The 19,875-nt window shown below is 39.4% G+C and overlaps 1 protein-coding gene across 1 annotated transcript; it reads right to left on the bottom strand.

The window, feature by feature from the left end:
• Window positions 1-305: 305 nt before the first annotated feature.
• On the bottom strand, window positions 306-18,497 carry LOC141631196 (GDSL esterase/lipase 5-like). Its single transcript, XM_074443897.1, has 5 exons — window positions 18,269-18,497; window positions 18,011-18,132; window positions 17,091-17,318; window positions 16,380-16,635; window positions 306-550 (listed from the first exon to the last, which is right to left on the bottom strand). The coding sequence occupies exons 1-5, from the start codon at window positions 18,495-18,497 to the stop codon at window positions 306-308; spliced, it is 1,080 nt and encodes a 359-aa protein (XP_074299998.1).
• Between the last annotated feature and the right edge of the window lie 1,378 nt (window positions 18,498-19,875).

Below are 19,875 nucleotides of genomic sequence, written 5' to 3'. Positions count from 1 at the left end.
TGCATCCATATATAAGGGAAATTATGAATTGCAAAGTATGTATTAAACTAGCTTGAACAAATTGACTCGTAGAAACACACATGCATTTCTAATATTTATTTCAACATTCCATATGCTTAGGCTTTAGTGTACGAAAAATGATTTCGTAAAATGAAGTAATACTTAATTTAGTACCAATATACTCAAATAACATATCATATCAACAAATATATAAGCCTCATATATATTATGTTAATATAATAGATTATCCAAGCTTTCGGTACTAAAATTCAGTATCACCCGATAATCACCCTTGCTCGATCTTTTCAACGTAAACGAAAGAGGTCCTTAATGGTGTAAGATCCATAACAAAGGGAACCCGTTTTGTTGCTCCACATTTCATTAGCAAACATGTTATGGGCCTTGTCCGTAAGATGCGTAGAATCCCAAAATACATAATCATTTACGTCTTTGCATAATTCAAAGTTTCCAAATTCGGAAACTCGTCCACAGCTTGCTATTCCTCTATATTCACCTGTGCCACAACATGCCGTCTTTCCTTCCTTGTAACCTGTATAACCATTTTTAGATTCATTTCTATATATGTTGGGTTCCTTATGTTGATGATAACATGCCCATTTGATTTGTGTTATCTTAGTTTACCTTTTCAGGATTAATGATGTAATCAAGCTTGGATTAAGAAGTGTTGAAGTTGTTTATTATCCCATTGTAATTAGTCGTGTGTCATCTAATGTACAAGCAAGAAAGTTAAGTATAGTAGAGTAATAGAAAGTCAGGATATTTTGCTTCAACAAGTAAACAACTGAGTGGACTATGCCACAACTCGTAAAAACTTGAAGCTTCCTTTTTTTCTTTCAAATGCTTTCACGTGACTCATATTTTTCAAAGATAAAAATTCAGATTTTTATTAAGGAGGTAGTATCCAATAAAGAGTGGTTTGAATTATTCAAAATGTTTCCTCTTTGTGCAAATTCAATCCTTTGGTCTTTAAGAAAACAAAAAATACTTTTTGCCATATTTGTGTTAACTTGTCATCATGTGACTTTTTGCATGAGCATTTAAGGTTATCTTTCAAACCTTGTTTCTCTATTCTTACCTTTGCAAAAGACTCCTTTTTGGTGCAAGTTTTTAGGTGGTTCTTATTGCCTTCACATGTGAGTCTTTGACCCTTCAAAACCCTAAAGAACCCCTTCACTCACCTCCTCTATAAATACCGAGTCCCTCCTTCATTAAATCCCAAGACTTTTAAAATAATTCTTTCAACTTTGCAAATTGTTTTTAAAGCTTAAAAATCGTGTTTATTTGCAAAAACCTTTAAAAGTCTTCAAGTGTCTTCAAGTTACTACAGTCGTGGCTACTGTTGCTTTTCTATACTAAACTCTCTTGCTTAAGAATTGTTGATCTTGTAAAAGTTGTCCACCTCTATTCTTTGTTAAGAATGTGTTAGTGGAAACTTGATCCTATAACATTCTAAGTGTGTTAGTAGAGTTTAGGACGGAGTAGTCTTTAACTCTTGACAACCGGAGTAGGTTGTGAGTTGGCAATCGGAGTAGATTGCGAGTTAGCTTGTCATAAGAACGGAGTAGTTCTTGTACTAGCTTTGCAACCGGAGTAGGTTGGCGTCTTTTATTACAAGGGTCTTTTAGTTGTCGGAGTAGATCACTAAAGGAAAGTAATAAAAAGGTAGATTGGACGTAGGCACTTGAGTTTCTTGCCGAACCAATTCAAAAATCTCGTGTTCAAGTGTTTACTTTATTTCCGCTGCTTTATACTTTGTTTGTTTGTTTTGTTTCGCTTAAACTTAGAAGTAACAGTTCATCATTCATCGCATTTGGTCTGCAGTAATATTCCACAAACCGAGACAAATAGATACTGATCGAAACGATTGTTGCTTTCATACTTCAAAGAAACATTCATCGTGATACTTGTTCAATCTTTCTATATTATTCAAAGTATCCTCTAATCTCTTTTGTTCTTGTAACTCACTTTAATTCAATAAAGTTGAAGTTATAAATTTTTAAAATAGTACCTAATTCACCCCCTCCCCCTCTTAGGTACTTGAATCCATAAACTCAACAATATATATTATAGCAAAACACGGAATTGCAACAGACACAGAGACTGTCACCTTCAAAGGAGAGCAGCAACTCAGGGGGAACACGTAATACTTCTGATTCCTCTCTGGAAGCAACAGACCCAACGACTGTTGCATCCACCTCCCGTAATCAAGTAACCCAAAACAGTGAGGATGAAGAACCTTCCAGGCCAATAGAAACAGATCCATCGTGATCGATCTTTGTTGAGGGGAACAAGAAACCATTGTTCCAAAGAAGTGGAAACATCAAAGCTCTCATCCACTCACTAATCTCACAAGCGATCTCAACTCGGGAATTCGAACAAGATCATCCGTCAACAATCTCGCTCACCTCAATGAGTATTGTGCCCATAATGCCTTCCTATCTCAAATTGAGCCTTCAAATGTAACAGTCGCCTTGACTGATGCAGATTGGGTGCTTGCCATGCAAGATGAGCTAAATCAATTCAAAAGAAATGAGGTATGGCACTTAGTCCCTAGACCGCCTAATCGTACCGTCATTGGTACTAGGTGGGTCTTTCGCAACAAGCTTGATGACTCGGGAGAAATTGTAAGGAACAAGGCTAGACTAGTGGTGCAAGGTTATAACCAACAAGAGGGTATTGATTACGATGAAACCTATGCACCGGTAGCTAGACTTGAGGCCATACGATTGCTTATAGCTTTTGCGGCTCACAAAGGCATTAAACTCTTCCAAATGGATGTCAAAACCGCTTTCTTAAATGGATATTTGGAAGAAGATGTCTTTGTAGAGCAACCACCGGGTTTTGAGAACAATGATTTGCCTAACCATGTTTTCAAATTAGACAAAGCTCTTTACGGTTTAAAACAAGCACCAAGATGTTGGTATGATAGATTGTCTAAATTTCTTATTGAAAATGGTTTTAAAAGAGGCTCCGTTGACAAAACATTGTTCTTGAAGCAACAGTCCAGTGAACTGTTGGTTGTACAAGTATATGTTGATGACATTATATTTGGTGCAACAAATGAACTCCTTTACTTATATTTTTCGGAACTAATGAAATCGGAGTTTGAAATGAGCATGATGGGTGAGCTAGGATTCTTCCTTGGGCTCCAAATTAAGCAATCAAAGGATGGAATCATGATCCATCAACAAAAGTATATCAAAGAAATGCTTAAGAAATTTGGGATGACTAATGGTAAGCCTCATGATACACCTGTAACACCCCCATATCCAGAGGAGCCTTAACTAGGCCTTCCTTAGCATATAAGGGCGTTACCATCTCGGTTTCCCGAGGAAAGTAATTATCAAACGTCAATAAAAGAACTATTAAGTTGTGTTACAAGTGATTTAAACCAAAATACAACACAAAGGTACAACTCAAGGACTACTCGCTATGACCATCATAACTCGTGAAGACTCATCCCCGCCCGGAAACCAAATGCATCGGATCATCAACACCTGCTAAGACCGACTGCTCACCATAAGGGATCACGGCAGACACATAACAAACAACCACGCAAGGTCAATACTGAGATAAGACAAGACAACTACAAGCAACAATACAAACAGTGACACTAGTTCCAACTGCAATCACAACAATCCATCCAAACACACATCGATCGTCCCTTTGGACCCGATCTGCCAGTGGGGGACCGCAGCCGTTCCCACCTAAGCCCCGCTCATCATACGAGCGACAACCCTGTCCCATTAATGTGCACATCCCCTTTCGTGGCGGGTTCCACGAAGGGCGAAACTAGGGCGTGAAGTCACTCCCGCAAGTGACCTCACTCGGTAGAGAACGCATCTCGAGAACCATCACCGGTAATCACAATCACGACACGGACAATCAATTACTCACAAACAATCACACTACTAACATAACGACCGACACACTAGACTATCTACAGAAACCGAGTAGGCGAACCTACCTTTAAGCGACCGCAACCAATCCACGCCGACGGATAACACATCCAAAAACCAAGCAACGCCTATTACCATCATGCAAATATCTATTACTAACAATCAAACCCTAACTATAGAGACAAGGACACGGATGATGATTGTGACATACCTATAGGGAGAGACAAGGCAAAAGACCGCTACCCGACTCAAGAGACGCTCTTCTAAGGCACAAGGATCTTCACAAAGGCTTCCATGGAGGTTTTGAGGTGAAGGGGAAGGAAAGAGGCGACTGAAGGATAGAAGGAAAGTGGCGGAAGTGATTTGCGGATTTAACAAAACGCGATATAAAACCCTCGCTGAAAACCGGGCACTCGATCGAGTACCCAACCTACTCGATCGAGTGGCCCCTACTCGATCGAGTACCCTAGCTACTCGATCGAGTAGCCTCTATTCTATCGAGTACCACTCTTAAAACGCACCCCAAGATGGTCTTGGCACACTTCCCTAAGGTTACTCCCGCTCCCAAGGACGGTCAACGCTGGTCAAAGGATCCCTAAAAGGGCGGGTATTACAATCTTCCCCCTTAAAAGAACTTCGTCCCCGAAGTTCAACTCACCTCTCCCGCTCATGGCACGGAACCAACCCAATCTCACCAATCTTCCCGATCAGGTCATCACCCCTTGTAAACACCATTCCCCCCCCATGTCGTCATCATCACCGTCCACAAATAAACCTATCGACTCTTGTCACTATCATGCAAGCTTTATCACGGTCAACCGTTATTTTATATACACCTAAAACATCCGACGCGCCGTGCGAATCGCCGCTCACGAACTTCCAACATACACTAATTCTTTCCAACCATCCATCTAGAACATGTCTCACATCAACTTTCATGTGGTACAACTAATGCCACCATGTTACTTGGCAACATGATTCAGATACAATCACACTCACTTTAAAGAACCAAAGAAAATAAGTCGTTACAATTCAACAACAAATTTTTTTATTTTTTTTTAACACATGACACCCACCCGCCTTATAAACAACCACCAACAATATTATAAACAAGCAAAACACTATTCGAAAACAACCTTTTTATTTCGCGACATTACTCTTCCCCTCTAAAAAGGAACTTCGTCCCCGAAGTTCATCACCCAAATATCAACACGTATTACTTATTATGGGCATCAAAACATGAAAGAAAACCACATTATTATGGACATTACTCACTAATGTACGAGAAGCTACAACTCCGATAAATAGATCGTAAAGAGGCGTATACAAAATAAAAGTAACAAGAAATTATTACCGCCTTACTAATTGTGACAAATACGCTTATAAAACTTCAATCATGACTTGTAACATATGAAATTAACGGTTCAAAGGTGTTACTACGTACTCACAACTACTTTAAACATTAAACTCGTAATTACAAAACAATTGAACATTTTTAATTTTCAAAACCTCCTCAGAATAACGTGCTACTCGATCGAGTAGGTAGCGGTACTCGATCGAGTGCCATGCTACTCGATCGAGTGTCTAGGCTACTCGATCGAGTGGCCTACAGGTCAGAAACTTTTCCCTCACCTCATCCTGTAGCTACTCGATAGAGTACGGGGTACTCTGTCGAGTACCTACAGGCCAATTCTTCATAAAACCTATCACGAGTTAACACCCATGCGCATACTTGTCATATAAAATCGAGTCGGGACGACTCCCCGACTTCCAATATCCTGCAATCAGTTAGAATATCAAATTCGGCTTTATGGCCAATCATACAGATCCAACTAAATCTCAAAACAAAAGGAAACAACTACCAAAGTCTAACAACAATATCACCATCTAACATCAACTACTATCAACAAATATAAGAACGAGGAGTATCACTCCTCCTCTGCCGCCGCTTGCTCAACATCACCTCATCATCACCACCACCCGAAGTACCGACTCCCGATGTCCCAATCCCGCATCCACTCCTGCTCCTGCTCCTCCCGCTCCCGGGCTGCGTACCATGGAGTCAAGCCGCCGTAAGGGGAAGGACCGAGGTGTCCCCACGTCGACTGCTCCACCCCGTAGGAATGGAAAACCCCCGTGTAGTCCCCAACTCCACTCCACCAAACTGGATGCGGTCCCTCTGTACCTATCCCTTGAGCGTACGCCATCTCGTGCATGTTCCGGAGTGTCAAGGTAGATGACACTCTCTCCGCTAGGTAATCGGATCGCGTCTCCGGGTGTCGAGGTAAGGGTAGCATGGAAAGGACCGGCTATTTCTGCTGCGGTGCTCTTGCGTGGCCTGACTCCGAGGCCCTCTCCCTCACTCGACGGGGTCCCCTCACCACTCTGGGTCTCTCCACCCTCTGGACTTCCGCATTCTCGCCCTTCGTCGGCTCCGGCATCTCCTGGAGGGTGGTGCCATCAATGAGAAAGGTCTGCAGCTGGCGGGGTGTATCCTCATCCTCCTCCTCCTCCTCCTCCTCCTCATCGTCCACATCCACAGTCACCACTGCCGGCTCTAAGGGCTCTGTGGCTGGGAGGTGCTCAGGAGCTGGAATCTTCATCCAACTCATGCCATACACTCTCCATGCTAGGCTACCGTCAGCCAAGGTTCTCAACCATTTCAGGTCGAGATAGTATTCACGATCCATGGTAGGCACAGGGGTAACTAGAGGCACGTATGCCGAAGAGGCCTCAAAAGAGGTTAGCTTTTCAGCTAACCGAGTGGCAATGGCACCACAGCTCAGGTACCGAGAAGGAGAAGAAGCCATCAAGGCAAGAGCAGCACAAACTATGGAAGGAGCATTAAAGACCACTTTCTTGGCCCGCTCCGGATTGAGGTACGACATCAAAAGTAAAACCTCATGGTTGTTCAACTTACTGATATCCTTTCTATCATAGAGGAGGTTTGAAAGAGAACGGAGGAAGATTCTCAAGGTGATGTGCTGAACGTCGTTAATCAGCATATTGCTCGAGGTGGGAGCTTGTTTCCCAGTCAAGCAAGGCATTAGGCGGCAGACGCCGCACTTAGCTGGAATGTCAGTGATGGAGTCCTTGGGAGGCTTGGCCAACCCAAGGTGAGAGGCAAACAAATCCATGGTCACGTAAAAACGGTATTCATCAATCTAAACTCAACCGTCGACCGTGGGTCATAGTTAAAGGAACTCAGGAACTCCAAGGTAAGAAAAGGGTAAGTATGCTTCCTCGGCCTATACAAACCAAGAAACCCAAGGTCTCGAATATATGACGGACATCCGTCTCTATTTCCAACTCTTCTAACACACCGGTGTCTATACACTTTGTGGGTCTCATCTTGCGTTTTTGTAAAGCTACAAAACGCTCTCTTTGCTTAAAGTCAACAAAAACAACAGAAGGGTACTCAGAAACTGCGGATACTACTGGTCCACTAGCCTCCCCCCTCTCAAGTGGATCAACCCTTCCCCGTTTACTCTGACGGGTTCCAAGGTTTAGTCTCGGCATCTGCTTTAGACATATGTTCAAACAATTTATATAAACATGCAAGCATATACTTCATGTAATTTGGGTTCTATATACTTAGTAAGTTTACTAATTCATCGACCAGTTCCATATTTGAAGCACATAAATCATGTCACCAAACTTAGTTGCTCACTAGGTACACACCAATTTTCCAACCATTCTCGATGTGAAGCACATATTTCACGTTGTTACTTTGAGTATGAAAATAAGTATACATGTTCATTAGCAGTTTCTACGATTTCAACACACAAGTTCATATTATTACTACTCATAAGGCATAGTGGTGAAAGTAATTATCATGATGGCCGCATATGTTCAGCGAATTTGAATACCCTATCATGCTTCTAAGGGTTGTTCTAGTACATTGCTAATTACATGTTACTAATTCAAGAGAATGAATAATTTATGACAAATTTATATCACCCTTCACTATTATGTAAAACAACTCAATCAAAATTTTCAGACGGTCTTTACAGCTGTGAAAATTGTGGCATGTATTCATCATTCATTGTTTCTATTATCATATTGAAGTTCAATTCATGCTTATATTGTCAATTACAACATCAATTTTCTAATTCTAAGTCACAAATTTCTCATAAGGCACTTTTAAGACGGAGTTTTAAGGCAACTTTTCAAGGGTAAAATCATCAAAATCTATCCTTCAACATGATATAATCAATACTTAAGGTTCAATTTTACTATCTAATCATTATAAAACAACCAAAAATCGATTTCAATTTGGAAACCCTAGAAATTTCGGGTTCCACTATTGCAATTTCTAATCTAATTTACAAATATAATCACCAACAACCATGAAAAAGGAGGCATATGAATCATATTTCAACAATTAAAAGCACCAAATTGGCCATTATCATCGAAATTTCAGTTTGTTTTACTATTTTAACACATTCAAAGCAATAAACCATGTACATTAGGAAGAATAGCATACCTTGATTGAGGAACAAGTAGAGGAACGAAATTAAACTAAGAAATTAACCCCAAGAATCACTACTAACCCAAGGGAAAGAGAGGATTTGAGAGGAATTAAGGTTTTGAGAGAAGTTTAGATGTGAGAGTGTCGAAACATAGGGGAATAAGAAGAAGATATAGGAGGATTAGGGGTTTTAAGAAAACCCGTAGAAATCACTTGTACAAGAACCTACTCGATCGAGTGCAGGGTACTCGATCGAGTACCACCCTATCTCGATCGAGTAGGAGCTAAATCATCGAGTAACTGCGGGAATTTCCCCACATCCCGACATCATAGCTTCCTAATTAGATCGAGTGAGGTCTACTCGGTCAAGTATAGTTAAGTACTCGATCAAAAATACGAAGTAACTTTGAAGATTCCTGCAAAAACAACACCGCGTGTCGATTCCAACTAAGTTCGGAATTCGACACTAATCATCGCATTCAATCACGTTTTATAACCATCGTCACACAAAATACAACTCTCCAACAACTAAGAGACATATCACGTTACGTTATACAAATTACCCAACTCGGTCTACCTGTCACCGAGTTATGTATAAATCTAGCCGTGTCATCTTATTACATTTAAACTTACTTTACATGCTATTACTGGACTCGTGTTTACATCAAACTGAAACGTATAGTTCACATTAATTCCCCATATTTACTTATCACATAATTATATACTTTGCAAATCACCTAATCAATTATGTCTTACATGTTATTCTAAGCAATCTATTTTGCATAATTCAAATATTTCGCAGCGGAAAAATTTCAACTAGCTAATAAAGCATATACACATTACCATATACCGTGATTCGAATTATTACTCCTCCATACTATAATTATCATTATAGTCATCTTAGTAGGATCTACAAGCTCACTTACAACTTCCGTCATCATAAATTTTATGACAAACACCTACATGTTCGCTATTCATATTACACATTCAAATTCACACTTTCACGCATCTCCATGACGTATAATCTCGTCACATAATTCCTAGCTATCCTATAAGCTCGCTAATCATCCAACGAGTTTCAATAATCTCGTCAATGATTACCACACTCGGCCCAAACATTACTATCACACCTCAATTAATTCTAACAAAATTTAACCGGAGGTAGCTCCAAGACAATTAACCTACATAGCACACATAGACACACGAACTCCACATTCCCATCCCATGTGACCGGCTTAAGTGTCATGGGGCCAAGATTTTGAAATGAGGGCGCCTACTCACCCAAAATCTAGCATCAGCCGGGGCTCCCATTACACATACACCAGGTTCATTTTATTAGACTCGCTACGTTCATTAAATTCATTTGTTACAGGTTCCAAAATCGTCGCTCTGATACCACTTTGTAACACCCCCATATTCAGAGGAGCCTTAACTAGGCCTTCCTTAGCATATAAGGGCGTTACCATCTCGGTTGCCCGAGGAAAGTAATTATCAAACGTCAATAAAAGAACTATTAAGTTGTGTTACAAGTGATTTAAACCAAAATACAACACAAAGGTACAACTCAAGGACTACTCGCTATGACCATCATAACTCGTGAAGACTCATCCCCGCCTTAAAACCACTATCGCATCATCAACACCTGCTAAGACCGACTGCTCACCATAAGGGATCACGGCAGACACATAACAAACAACCACGCAAGGTCAGTCCTGAGATAAGACAAGACAACTACAAGCAACAATACAAACAGTGACACTAGTTCCAATCGTAATCACAACAATCCATCCAAACTCACATCGATCGATCCCCGGACCGATCCGCCGATGGGGACCGCAGCCGTTCCCACCTAAGCCCCGCTCATCATACGAGCGATAACCCCGTCCCATTAATGTGCACATCCCCTTTCGTGGCGGGTTCCACGAAGGGCGAAACTAGGGCGTGAAGTCACTCCCGCAAGTGACCTCACTCGATCGAGAACGCATCTCGAGAACCATCACCGATAATCACAATCACAAACACAAAGACAATCAATTACTCACAAACAATCACACTACTAACATAACGACCGACACACTAGACTATCTACGAAAACCGAGTAGGCGAACCTACCTTTAAGCGACCGCAACCAATCCACGCCGACGATAACACATCCAAAGAACCAAGCAACACCTATTACCATCATGCAAATATCTATTACTAACAATCAAACCCTAACTATAGAGACAAGGACACGGATGATGATTGTGACATACCTATAGGGAGAGACAAGGCAAAAGACCGCTACCCGACTCAAGAGACGCTCTTCTAAGGCACAAGGATCTTCACAAAGGCTTCCATGGAGGTTTTGAGGTGAAGGGAAGGGAAAGAGGCGACTGAAGGATAGGAGGAAAGTGGCGGAAGTGATTTGCGGATTTAACAAAACGCGATATAAAACCCTCGCTGAAAACCAGGCACTCGATCGAGTACCCAACCTACTCGATCGAGTGCCCCCCTACTCGATCGAGTACCCTAGCTACTCGATCGAGTAGCCTCTATTATATCGAGTACCACTCTTAAAACGCACCCCAAGATGGTCTTGGCACACTTCCCTAAGGTTACTCCTGCTCCCAAGGACAGTCAACGCTGGTCAAAGGATCCCTAAAAGGGCGGGTATTACAACACCTATGGTAGCCGGGTCCAAATTGGACAAGGATGAACTCGGTAAGAATGTTAGTGATAAGGTGTATAGAGGTATGATAGGCTCACTTCTTTACTTGACCGCAAGTCGTCCCGACATTCTCTTTAGCGTGTGTTTATGTGCTAGGTTCCAAGCAAATCCGAAAGAATCACATTTCAAAGCCGTTAAACGAATTCTTCGGTATTTGATTGGAACACAAAATCTTTACCTATGGTACCCTTTACATTGTCCTTTTGATCTTATAGGCTTTTCGGACGCGGACTATGCGGGGTGCACGGTAGATAGAAAGAGTACCTCCGGAATTGCAACGTTCTTGGGTCCTTGCTTGACTTCTTGGGCCTCAAAGAAACAAAACACGGTAGCTCTTTCTACGGCCGAAAGTGAGTACGTTAGTGCGGCACATTGTTGTTCTCAACTCCTTTGGGTAAAACAACAACTCTTGGATTTTGGTATTATTTTTGACTCCATTCCTTTAATGTGTGATAATACGAGTGCAATAAATATCTCCAAAAATCCTATTCAACACTCTAAAACCAAGCATATTGATATTCGTCACCATTTTATTCGTGATCATGTGGAAAAAGGACATATTAAACTTATCTTTTGCAAGACCGAAAATCAAATTGCCGATATTTTTACTAAGCCACTTGCAAGAGAACATTTTGAGAAATTTAGACTAGAAATTGGGTTAATTAATAGCTTGTGATTTTTAGTATGAGTTTTACAAAATTCCTTAATTGATTAAATTAAATTTGGATATATGTTATTAAGTGTTCTAAGTGCATTGACATCATGTTTGGACCAAAATTGACACCGTATTTGTGAGTCGGTAATCACTCAACCTCATATCTAAATTTACGTTTATTATATGCTACCTTGCGTTTTTATTTCGAGTGATTAAATTTTGTCTAGTCGGGCCAACCACCTCACTTACCTCATTAAATGGGCCATTAACTACTTCAATCCACTACCTATCCCTACCCGTCCAAACCGCCTAAACCCACTTACCCTTCCATCTCCCAAATCCATTAACTCCATCAAAGCTAACCTACCCTTAACCCACAATGGTAAAAACCTCCTTTAACACAACCATACCCATCAAACCCACAAAAATTACCTCCCCTGTCACATCAAATCCGCCTACATCACCAACTCCAACCATGACTCCAGTCAAAACATCTTACGCATTCCCTCCACAAACCTCAAACACGACCCCTTCAACAAACCCGGATCCACCTAACCCTCAATCATCACCGAACCCTCACGCCCTCCATCATCCGACGACATACCTATCGCCACTATGGTAGGACGGCGCACACGAGGTGGTCGAAAGAAAAGCTCCTCTATTCCAAGCTCTTCCTCTGAACCAGTGATTGTTGAAGATGTTGAAGAAGAGACCGAATTTGATTTAAATGAGAATCCGTATAAGTCCGTGAGTCGACCCGACTCCGTCGAAAAAGACCAACAAAAGGAAAGAAAAAGCCTCATCATCCCAATTACCCCCAATCTCAGAAAATGTTGAACAAAGTAACATCGAAAACCCCATTGTTGATACCCCAATTGAAAATCCCAGTGAACCTCCTCAGAAAAAATCGAAACCATTGAAGAGAAAGCTTGTATACCTTGCTCCCTCTGATCCGGTCTCCCTAACCTCAAAATGGGACTTGGCCGTGGTTTGGGATCACCTTGAGAGTATTGACCTCCCTACTTCCATTTATAAAAATTGTGAGAGGTTAATGAACATCAAAGCCATTCACTCCCCTCGGGCTTACAACCAAACTTGGTTTGACCCGCCTGCCTTTCACTCAGTCCGTGATATGGTTTTAGCTCAAGGTTGGGAGAAGTTGTTGGAAATGCGTGAGCCGGTATTTGTGAGCGAGGTGATTCAGTTCTTTGCAACGGTACGGGTTGATAAATCTGGTGAAACTCTTACGGCTAAGGTGAACGGTAAGCCCCTTAAATTGTCTCAATCTGATTTCGCTACTGCTTTTAATATTCCAGTCGGAGGCTATGACAAACTCCCCTCCGAAACTTGGGTTGCCTTACCATATGCCTCTCCTCTTAGTATTGCTCAAACCGTTTGTCCCAAAACTGTCTCTCCTGGACTCGTGAGCAACACCCAAATCCCACCTCCTCTTCGAATTATTTTCAACATGCTTTGTAGGTCTATTTACCCCTCGGGTGATAGGGGAAAACTCACCATAGCCCAACAATACTTAATCTATCATATTGCTACCCATAAGAAGGTGAACCTAGTCGGGTTAATGTTCAAACGATTTCACCTTATTTCGACCAAGCTACGTCGACCTTCTTCTAGTATGATTTACCTACCCTATGGCATGTGGTTATCGGTTGTGCTCAAGGCACAAGGGGTGTTGGTGAACACTAGCTTGGGTTCGTTGGATATGTGTGATGTTATGAGTGATGGGCAAATGGGGAAGATGCTTATCAAGGTTGAGAATGATGAGTTAATTTCTGTGAAAATTAAGAAGGACCCTAAGTTGGGTCATCAAGTCAAGGGAATACGGGTAGTATGCGGGAAGTGCTCAATGCCGTGGCTGAGTTGGGTGCGTGGATTAGGGAAGATGCTCGTCAAAAGGACGTGGCAATCTCGGCTCTTGCTTCTACTTTGGACCTCATCCGTGGAGAGGTGGATATCATTTCCACCCTTGTGTCAACAAAAGAAGTTGGTGAAGATGCTAATGTGGATGATGATCCGTTGGGTAGTGGCTCGGATGGTGAACAAGCCTCCTCCCCTTAGCCTTTCCCTTCCCTCTCGGCCTATTAATATTTTACCCTTGCCATCTCATTTTGTCCCACCGGTTGTGCCTTTCTAAGACTTGTTTTCTTGCTTGTTATTTTGAACATTTGTTGGTGTATGTTAAACTCTATTTAGCTTTGTTGAACTTTGATTAACATATGCTTAATCCTTGTTAATGTTGACCTTGTTACCTTGTCACATTTACATGTGTCTTTTTGTGTTTTCTTATGAAATATCTGCACTCTAATGCTTGTGACATCCCTATCCTTTTGATGATGTCAAGAGGGGGAAAAGGTAAACTCATGCTTTAAATCTCCTTGCTTATTGCTTAAACTAATGGCTTGTCTAACCTTCTTAGCTTGATTCTTGTTTGGGGCAATGTAAGATTGTCATGATAGTTTGATTCTAGCTTTTGCCCTTGGTAAGATAATATTGTCCCTTCTCTATCATTTGATCTTGCTTGTTAAAATTCTTGAATCAAGGTGTTTACATTGTTTATACATTCGTTTGGGGCTTGTCATCATCAAAGGGGGAATTTGTTGGGTTCCTTATGTTGATGATAACATGCCCATTTGATTTGTGTTATCTTAGTTTACCTTTTCAGGATTAATGATGTAATCAAGCTTGGATTAAGAAGTGTTGAAGTTGTTTATTATCCCATTGTAATTAGTCGTGTGTCATCTAATGTACAAGCAAGAAAGTTAAGTATAGTAGAGTAATAGAAACAGTCCAGATGACTGTTGCTTCAACAAGTAAACAGCTGAGTGGACTATGCCACAACTCGTAAAAACTTGAAGCTTTCTTTTTTTCTTTCAAATGCTTTCACGTGACTCATATTTTTCAAAGAAAAAAATTCAGATTTTTATTAAGGAGGTAGTATCCAATAAAGAGTGGTTTGAATTATTCAAAATGTTTCCTCTTTGTGCAAATTCAATCCTTTGGTCTTTAAGAAAACAAAAAATACTTTTTGCCATATTTGTGTTAACTTGTCATCATGTGACTTGTCTCACATCCTTTGTTTTCTGATTTTGCATGAGCATTTAAGGTTATCTTTCAAACCTTGTTTCTCTATTCTTACCTTTGCAAAAGACTCCTTTTTGGTGCAAGTTTTTAGGTGGTTGCTATTGCCCTTCACATGTGAGGTCTTTGACCCTTCAAAACCCTAGCAACCCCTTCACTCACCTCCTCTATAAATACCGAGTCCCTCCTTCATTAAATCCCAAGACTTTTCTGAAATAATTCTTTCAACTTTGCAAATTGTTTTTAAAGCTTAAAAATCGTGTTTATTTGCAAAAACCTTTAAAAGTCTTCAAGTGTCTTCAAGTTACTACAGTCGTGGCTACTGTTGCTTTTCTATACTAAACTCTCTTGCTTAAGAATTGTTGATCTTGTAAAAGTTGTCCACCTCTATTCTTTGTTAAGAATGTGTTAGTGGAAACTTGATCCTATAACATTCTAAGTGTGTTAGTAGAGTTTAGGACGGAGTAGTCTTTAACTCTTGACAACCGGAGTAGGTTGTGAGTTGGCAATCGGAGTAGATTGCGAGTTAGCTTGTCATAAGAACGGAGTAGTTCTTGTACTAGCTTTGCAACCGGAGTAGGTTGGCGTCTTTTATTACAAGGGTCTTTTAGTTGTCGGAGTAGATCACTAAAGGAAAGTAATAAAAAGGTAGATTGGACGTAGGCACTTGAGTTTCTTGCCGAACCAATTCAAAAATCTCGTGTTCAAGTGTTTACTTTATTTCCGCTGCTTTATACTTTGTTTGTTTGTTTTGTTTCGCTTAAACTTAGAAGTAATTATTCATCATCTTTCGCATTTGGTCTCAGTAATATTCCACAAACTGAGACAAATAGATACAGTCAGAACGATTGTTGCTTTCATACTTTAGCAAACATTCATCGTGATACTTGTTCAATCTTTCTATATTATTCAAAGTATCCTCTAATCTCTTTTGTTCTTGTAACTCACTTTAATTCAATAAAGTTGAAGTTATAAATTTTTAAAATAGTACCTAATTCACCCCCTCCCCCTCTTAGGTACTTGAATCCATAAACTCAACAATATATATTATAGCAAAACACGAATTTAAATTTAGTGTTGTCTCGTCCTAAAATCAATTAGTGATAAAAAATGTAGTTCACGACTTATTAAGTAGTCTCATCACTGCACTTCTAAATGTCGTTAAGGAACCCATACACCAAATGGGAGCATTAGTTCTTCCAAAAAAAATTATTTGTAAAATACAATACCTATTTGTACATAAAGATTTTTTTTTTTTTCATTTTTATCTGAGAATTGGAACAAAATACACAAAAAAAAAAATCGTTTCTTGTATCCTGGGACCCCGAAAATAAAAGGACTTGTGTATCCGCCAGTGCATGAGAAGATCTCATGATATTCTCGTCCTCTATATGGAGTATTAACTGATTTTAGCATGAGACCTCACTCGACTTGTGATTAGTGTACTCCTTTTGATTCTATGACCTATAACGAGGCACGCGACCTTAAATTTATTCGATAATAAGAGGGAAAGATGTGATTAGTTACCAAATTTTGAAGGTTGTTCGATCTTATGTTGGAGATGTGTATATAAATCATAAAGTGAATATTTGAACCCTGGTAATTCCAATTCAAGTTGGGCTAGGGCGAGACCGAGTGCTTGATTGTGTAATATAGGGTAAATCCATGCTTCTTTAAGGCATTCACCATTGCCATGCACGTTCTCATTCCTGAGCTCCGGCATGCAAGCTACTTGTGGCACGTTCATGAATGCAAACTTTCTGCCTCCTCTTCGATAAATTTCCTGCCCCGTAACCAACAAATCGAACATGAAAAGACTAATCGGAAAAATTCCTAGGTATACTTAGTATATCACGTCATTTATAAGCTATCTGACATTTACTTAAATGTTATTTGATTTTAAACCTAGATAAAACAAAAATAATTCCGTATAACTTAATAACTTTACCAGTTAAACGAACAAAAGCTAACAAACTCAATTGTACTAACAGACTCAATTGTACGGAGTACTAAGTAATATTTCGTAATTAATTTCGTTCCCCTAATTGCGGTACATATTCTAGACATAGTTCCTTAATATCATTAATATACATACATGCGAAAAATGCAGACATCGGCTAACTTAGCTGGTAAAGTTATAATGGGTGATACTCATTAGTCATGACCTACGTTTTAATTCCGTCAGTAACATATTATTGCCCTAGTAACTCCGGTTACACCAAAATGCGGAAAACTTACCGTGATAACAGAAGTGAGGTTACCAATGACCATATTGACGTATTGAGGAGCAGTAAAACCAGAAAAGAGAGTTGAATTGACAACAGCCATGTAATCATCTGCACCAACGCTAAACAAATGGACTGCCTTTGATACCATCTTCTTTGCTTCGACTTTATCTCCTAATTTCTCACTTAACATTACCTCAACCTTCTTAAAATTCCTTAGCTGCGTATGAAGATTTATAACCTGCCATAGAAAATAATTGATCGGAACAATGTCAAAAAGTAGTGCGTGGAGCCAAGCGGGGGCTAACAAGGGTGGTTGCACCCAGGGCCGTCTCGGGATTTTGGGGGCCCTTGTGGAACTCTAGATATGGGGCCCCTATATAACATTTTAAGAAACAAAATTTTAAAAAAGAAAGAAAAAGGAGTACATAAATGTGGCTAGTAGGTCTTGAACCTAAGATCTCTTGTTTAGAAACCTAATTACTATCCACCAAGACACTATCTTTCATTGAACATTTAGTGTACTATACTTATTTATTCTTGCTTTTACTTTGATTTCTGATCCAAAAAATTAGAGGCCCTGTGAGCCGCTCGGCCCGCACGGGTCCAAAGACGGCCCTGGTCGCACCTGCTACTGAACAATGAAAAAGTCTGAAACTATATAGTATGTAAAATTTGCGATTTTTTCCTAGTTTACTCTATTACATTGCCAATAACGTCAATTCCTAACTCTGTCACTAATGTCAATTATCAATCTTATACGAAGTATATTCATTTCCTAATAATAAGCAGAAATAATATTTTGGCCTAGTCGAATGCTTATAATAATATATAAGATAGAAATAATCGTGTAAAACCGTTCTTATCATAAACTTGTGTGACTCATACAACAGTGTTACGCAAGAATAATTTGTGTACATATATACGACATACCTTTCCTTGGAAAGTTTGGACGAGTGCTCCAGCTCCAGCAGACGCAAAATTGACACCATTAGAAAAATCAGGGTTGCCCGGTTGTAGAAAAGGAGGAATTAATGGGAGATTTGCATTTTCCGCTAATCATCAAAATTCAAAATCATATATATACACGTAAAAATATGTTGGACGTAAGTATAAAAGGGCGTCTCATATTTTTAACGAACTACTAAACAATAATGTATATAGGGAGAGTTGATGAAGAGGTAGACATACCGATAAAATCACAAATTAAACGTCCATCGGAGAATCGACCAGTTGGAAAATCGAAGAAAGTGATACCATAAGGCCAGAAATTGGCCTGAGCATCAATAATAGTTTTGATGTAATTATTATTACCAACATCTAAAATGGTGTCTCCAAAAATGAATAAAGGATTTGTTGCCGATGTTTGGACAAGCAACAGCGTCAAAGTAAATACAAGAAATTGTATTTGCCTATTCATCTTGATTACTCGTATTATTTGTTGGATAATTAATTAATATTTGTGCTAATTAATATGTTGCTTGCTTTCTTGTTAGGGTTTGTTTACTTGTATTTATAGTGAATTTGAGTATATCGTAGTGAATATTTTATCAATTACGAGTAGTTTTTTTTTCATAGTCATGACGCGCATGCATGCATGCAGCCATGCATGATATACTACATAACAATTGTATATGTATTAAATTAAAACACGTACTTCAGTCTTAAGGGAAGATTTAAAAATAATTGCATGCATGAGTTTGTTGGAAATCGAACTCGCAATCGGTCAATCATAATCAATTATAGAATTATATAATGTAATTGGTTGAACCATCGCAAAGAGAGGACTAGTAGGGTTGCCATATAATTTTATGTTTTTTTAAGTTAATTCTAGCTATTGTATAATTTTTCTGTTTTAGTTATTTGTTTGATTTTCATATTTGTCACAAGAGATATTTTAATCATATGTAAAAAAAAAAATTTAACGGAAAAACTAATTAACATGTTCTCCATCTTCTCGCATTTTAAATCAATGTTGTAACATTCTAACAAGTGAGTTAAACTCTAATGAGTGACACACTCTCACAATTATCCACCATAAATCCATAATCACATTTAATATATATGTGGAGCATTAATATATGTATCACATTTTCATTTTAGTTCGAAATAAGGTTAATTATAACAAATTTATATTCGCGATTTTTTTTAATCTTTGTTGGTAGATCACAAATTCATCTTGCTTGTGACAGGGGTGAACACGTCACAAGCAGACAAGCTTGTAAGTGGGAGACGCAAGTGGGAGTGTCCCTTTATCTTAAGTCAGCTTATGACGTGTTCACACCCATCACAAGTAAGACGGACTGTAGATAAGGCTCCTAGTAATATGGAAGTTCATAATGCAAATTGCTAGACTTTTCAATTTTACAGGACGACAAATTTAATTAATGAAATAAGACAACGTAAATGTCGATAGAGTGGGATAACAAATTGAGAGTTGAGACCTTTGATTGACGGAGACATGAAGACATAATAATTACGTAAATCCAAATACTATCAAACGGCAAGAAACATCCAATTATAATTTCTTCCTTGATTTTTATAATTGAAATATTCTAGATCATGCATTTTCTAACATACAATCAATTGAATAATTGAGTGGTTGTATCTTGTATGTCCAAATTAATTAAATCAAGCATCTATGACGTAAAACAGCGCATCAAACATGCAACGGGCTACGAGTGTCCGAACTAACTATTATTCCCTCGGTCCTAGTAATATATTGAGGAGAAACTAAAGCAAACACAAATATTTACTGAGACGGAGGGAGTACCCTGTAACTAACTATGTTCGAGGTA

This window comes from Silene latifolia, chromosome Y (assembly GCF_048544455.1).
Source record: "Silene latifolia isolate original U9 population chromosome Y, ASM4854445v1, whole genome shotgun sequence".
NCBI classification, from domain to species: domain Eukaryota; kingdom Viridiplantae; phylum Streptophyta; class Magnoliopsida; order Caryophyllales; family Caryophyllaceae; genus Silene; species Silene latifolia.
Note: the sequence above shows the minus strand (reverse complement) of the source record. Positions and strands in the feature narration are given on the sequence as shown.

Coding starts and splice junctions, on each gene's coding strand:
- LOC141631196 (XM_074443897.1), bottom strand. CDS start 18,497: ATGAATAGGCAAATACAATTTCTTGTATTTACTTTGACGCTGTTGCTT. Junction 18,133..18,268: donor TTTAATTTGTGATTTTATCG/GTATGTCTACCT, acceptor TTTGATGATTAG/CGGAAAATGCAAATCTCCCA. Junction 17,319..18,010: donor TCCAAACTTTCCAAGGAAAG/GTATGTCGTATA, acceptor TTTCTATGGCAG/GTTATAAATCTTCATACGCA.